Source organism: Mandrillus leucophaeus, unplaced genomic scaffold (assembly GCF_000951045.1).
Source record: "Mandrillus leucophaeus isolate KB7577 unplaced genomic scaffold, Mleu.le_1.0 Scaffold2, whole genome shotgun sequence".
NCBI lineage: Eukaryota > Metazoa > Chordata > Mammalia > Primates > Cercopithecidae > Mandrillus > Mandrillus leucophaeus.
In genome coordinates, this window is record NW_012102031.1 from 3,046,407 (window position 1) to 3,051,693 (window position 5,287).

General features: G+C 36.3%; 1 protein-coding gene across 1 annotated transcript in view; it reads left to right on the forward strand.

Moving 5' to 3' along the window:
• Positions 1–5,287, forward strand: part of ENTHD1 (ENTH domain containing 1) — a 163,671-nt gene that overhangs the window by 64,363 nt on the left and 94,021 nt on the right. Inside the window, exon 5 of the mRNA XM_011978817.1 lies at positions 4,259–4,379. Within this exon, the coding sequence (XP_011834207.1) occupies positions 4,259–4,379 (121 nt within the window). The remainder of the gene's footprint in view (positions 1–4,258; positions 4,380–5,287) is intronic.

Below are 5,287 nucleotides of genomic sequence, written 5' to 3' on the forward strand. Positions count from 1 at the left end.
AAACTAGACGCAAAAAATTCTCAACAAAATATTAGCCAGTTGAATCCAGCAATATATAAAAGCATACAGAAATCAATTGAATATCTACATACTAACAATGAACATATGCAAACTTAAATTAAGACAATACCATTTGAAATACTTAAGTATAAATTGAAATACTTAGGCATTAAAATACTGAAGTATAAATTAAAATACTTAGGTATAAATCCAAATTGAAATACTTAGGTATAAATCTAACAAAACATGTACAGAATCTATATGTTGATAATTATAAAATACTGATGAATGAAATTAAAGAGGACCCAAATAGGGACCTGTCATGTTACATGGATTGGAAGACTCAACATAGTAAAGGTGTCATAATATAGATGACCCTGATTATTCTATAGGTTTAATGTAATTCCTATTAAAATCCCAGAAAGGTTTTCTATAGGGATAGATAAGAGCCTTGTTCTAAAATTGATATGGAAAGGCACAGGCCCTAAAATAGCTAAAACAGTCTTGAAACGGAAGAACAAAATGGGAGTAATCCCTCTGCCTGATATTAATGCCTGTGTATAGCTACAGTATTCAAGAGAGTGCGGTATTGGTGGAGAGACAGACACTTGGATCGGTGGAACGGAATAGAGAACCCAGAAATAGACACACACAAACATGACCAACTGATTTTTGACAAAGGTGCAAAAGAAATTCAGTGTAGGAGGATTAACCTTTTCAAAAAATGGTGCTACAGCAATTGGACATTCAGACAACCATGAATCTCAACCTAAGCCTTATATAGAAATCCACTCCAAGTTAATCACAGACTTAAATGTAAACTATAAAACTTTTAGAAAATATAGGAGAAAAATCTTTGAGATATAGAACTGAGGCCGGGTACGGTGACTCGTGCCTGTAATCCCCACACTTTGGGAGGCTGAGGCAGGCGCATCACAAGGTCAGGAGTTCAAGACCAACCTGGCCAACATGATGAAACCCCGTCTCTACTAAAGATACAAAAAATTATCTGGGAGTGGTGGCACGCACCTGTAATCACAGCTACTCGGGAGGGTGAGGCAGGAAAATCACTTGAACCCGGAGGTGGAGGTTGCAGTGAGCTGAGATCGCACCATTGCACTCCAGCCTGGGTGACAAGGCGAGACTCCGTTTCAGAAAAAAAAGAAAAAGAACTGGATAAAAGCATGATCCCTAAAAGGAAAAATGATAAATCAGACCTCATCAAAATTAAAAATGTTTACTCTGCAAAAGAGCCAGTTAAGAGGATGGAAAAATAATCTACAGACTGGGAAAAAATATTTGTAAACCCCATATCTGGCAAAGGACTAATATCTAGAGCATTTAAAGAACTGTTAAAACTCACCAGTTTAAAACCAAACAGTCCAATTAGAAAATGGGCACATGTTATGAACAGTCATTTTAGCAAATACAGATGGCAAGTAAGCGCACGAAAAGTTGTTCCACATTATTAGCCTTCAGGAAAATGTAATTTAAACATGCAATGAATATCAAAATGGCTAAAATAAAAAAGTAGTGACAACACCAAATGCTGGTGAGAATATGGAGAAATTAAAACACTAATATATTACTGGTAGGAATGCAAAATGGTACAGCTACTCTGGGAAACAGTTTGGTACTTTTTAATAAATCTAAACGTGGCTACTGTATGAACAGCAACTGCCCTCCTAGGAATTTATACCAGAGATATGAACATCTAGGCTGGCACGGTGGCACATGCCTGTAATCCCAGCACTTTGGAATGCCAAGGTTGGGTGGATTGTTTGAGCATAGCAGTTCAAGACCAGCCTGGGCAACATGGCTACACATCATTTCTAAAAAAAAAAAAAATTAAAAAATATTAGTCGGGCATGGTGACGCGTGCCTGTAGTCCCAGCTACTTGGGAGGTTGAAGTGAGAGGATCATTTGAGCCTGGGAAGTTGAGAATGCCGTGAGCCAAGATGGTGCCACTGCACCCCAGCCTGGACGACAGACTGAGACTCCGTCTCAAAAAGGAAAAGAAAATGTATATCATACAAAAACATGTACACAAATGTTCACAGCAGCTTTATTTGTAATAGCCGAAATCTAGAAACAACCCAGAGGTCCTTTTACAGGTTAAACTATGTTACATCTGTGTCAAGGGTACTACGCAATGAAAAGGAAGAAACTATTGAAATGAAACAATTTGGATGAATCTTTAGGAATTATGCAAGGCTAAAAAAGCCAGTCCCAAAAGGTTACATACTATATGGTTCCATTTATATAGCATTCTTCAAATGTCACAACTATAAAAATGAAGGAGAGATTAGGAACAGATTAGTTCTGTTGAGGGAGTGTATGTCTATGAAAGGGCGTCAGAAAGGATTCTTGTGATTGTGATAGAAATGTTCTGTATCTTGACTGCTTCAATGTCAATATCCTGAGTATGATATTGTACTACAATTTTGCAAGATGTTACTTTTGGAAGAAACACGGCAAAGGCTACATAGGCTCTATTAATTCTTACATGTGGAACTAAAATGAACTCAAAGTTGCATTTTTAAAAGTGGTAAATCACTTTGGAAAATGGTTTGGCAATTTCTAACGAAGTTAAAAATAGACCTGTCCTATAAGCTAGAAATGCTATACCACTACCGTGTAGCATCCAGGAAAAATGAGTGCATTTGTCCACAAAAAGATTTATACAAGAATGTTCGTAGTAGCTTTATTCATAATAGATAAACTTTGGAAATTATCCATATGCAGGAGAATGGATAAACAAATTGTGATACATTCACATATGTTTTTTGTGTAATCTGTCCCTCCTTTCTTATAGGTAGGAAAGGAGGGAGGAACTACACAGCAAAACATGGATGAATCTCATGTACATTATGTTGAGCAATAGGAACCAGACACAAAAGTATACATGGTGTATGATTACATTCATATGAAATTCAAGAACAGGCAAAATTCAGTAATGGTGATAGGGATAGAATAGCGGTCATGATGCAGGGTGGTGGGATGGTATCAGCTGGAAAGGAGCTTGAGGAAACTTTCTGGGTGAAGGAAATGTGGTTACTATATAACTGTATACTCATATGATAAAAGTTATCGAGCTCTACATTTAAGGTCTGTGCATTTTACTGTATGTTAATTACAATGGAGAGAAATCCCTAGTTCACAGAAAAAAAGAAACATACCAACTAAACCTACTCTATAGACTTCATTTGGATCCTTTTTCAAACAAGCTGTAGAAAAACCTGTTTATGACATTTAGAAATTGGAAATATGAACAGTTTATGGTAATTGATGACATTAGGAGCTGTGAAGTTTATCAGTTTGATGCAGCTATTATCAATTAGAGATTGCTATCATCTGAACACTTGTTTTCCTCCCAAATTCTTAGTTGAAATCCTAACCCCCAAAGTGATGGTATTAGGAGGCGGGATCTTTGGGAGGTGACTAGGTCATAAGGGCATAGCCCTCATGAATATGAGTGCCCTTATAAAAGAGGCCAAGAGAACTCCTTGGTCACCTTCTTCTATGAGAGGTTATAGTGAAAAAATGACTGTTTAGGAGGTAGGTCCTCGCCAGACATCAGTATGATATTGTACTGGCACCTTGATCTTGGACTTGCTAACTTTCAAAACTGCAAGAAATTTTTGTTGTTTATAAGCCACTCAGTTGATGGTATTTTGTTACAGCACCCAGAATGGACTAAGGCAGAGATACATAATGAAACAAGGGATTATTCTAGGATTTGCCTCAAAGTGAAACAGGTTGTCACAGATCACAAATGAGGCATGGTAGGGATATAAATGAAACAAGATTAGCCATCATTTGATTATTGTTTGACCTGCATGATTGGATTGATTATCTTTTGTGTCTAGTTTTTACTTGATGATAAAAAGTTAAAAGTTTTAAACATGAATAAAAGATACATACAACTGGCTTTATGATTACCAATGAGACAAGATAATTGGCCTCTGAGATAGTATGCTGTAAGGATGCTAAAGGGTGGTAGGTAAAGGTAGTGCCCTAAACAAAATCCTTGCTATCTACACAAAGTGTCTTCAGCAAGGTGTGGGGATTCCCAAGGGCAGAAAACCTCCCTCCACCCAGTAGACAGCCACGTGATAGATGTATGTTTGAGTTAATTAAATCAGAATGTGTTTATGATGATGGTAGCACATTTAGATACTTTGTAGCTCCGTAAATTGTCCATCCAGTGATATTAATTTTTTTCTTCAATTCTCATGTTCTCGTGTTTTCTGTCAGGACCTGATGACATTTTCTGATGATGATCCAAAGCTGCCTTTACTAGCAACACCTCCTTCCATTGTCTCTCCAATCACATGCTTGTCAGAAGCTGCAGAAGTTTGTAATCTTTTGGGTGCAGGTAAATTGGTTAAGGAATAGGAAGTTTATTTATCAGATTTTATTTTGTGAAATACAGCAACCGTTGGCTTCTATTTAACTTTGTTAATGAGGGATAGAACTAGCATGGATAAATTCAAACCACAACATGGTCCTATAATCTTGTTTTACCATTTGTTTCAGTGTTTTCTCTCTTTCTGTTTTACTTTTTCCTTTTTCATTGTTTCAAAAATTGACTACACGCCTTAAATCAAAAATTAATTTTAGTTCCTATTTTTCATAAAGAATTTAAATTATGACCTCTTTCAAAGGCAGGCATTAAGTGAAGATGTGAAAAGGCAAGATGCACAGTAGCCACAAATTGGTTAATCATCTCTTGAACAATTAACATTAGAGAAAGGCACAGTATAAAATTATACAAAACTGGCCTCCAATAAATTACACGATTGAGTTTCTACTGGGACTACTCTGCGACTACTCTGGATCCTTGAGGATCTGACTGACTCACTGTTGAGTCACTGCATCCTGTCTCTATTCTCCATGAACTCTCAATTTTCAATGCATTCGTCCTCTTGATTTTCTCAGAAAGTAGAATGGAAGATCTTCTGCCAATATGAGAATGAAACGTTCTCATTAGTATCTTTCATCACCTTATAAATCTTTGCTTTTATATTCATACAGGCATCTTTTCCCTTACCACAGAGGTGGCTTTTTATATTTTGAGTTATATGTTCTCACTCTTGTTGGACCATGTATCTCACATTTTCTCCTTATATAGATCTATAATATCCAGTGTATAAGTGCTAGAGTTTATTAGTATAGGTTTATTTTCTTTTTCAAGTTCATGTTTATAGAGTTTTCTTACAAAGCAAGTTGTGAGAATGATGAGGATATTTTAATAAACACAAAAACAAGAAATTGGGGGTTATA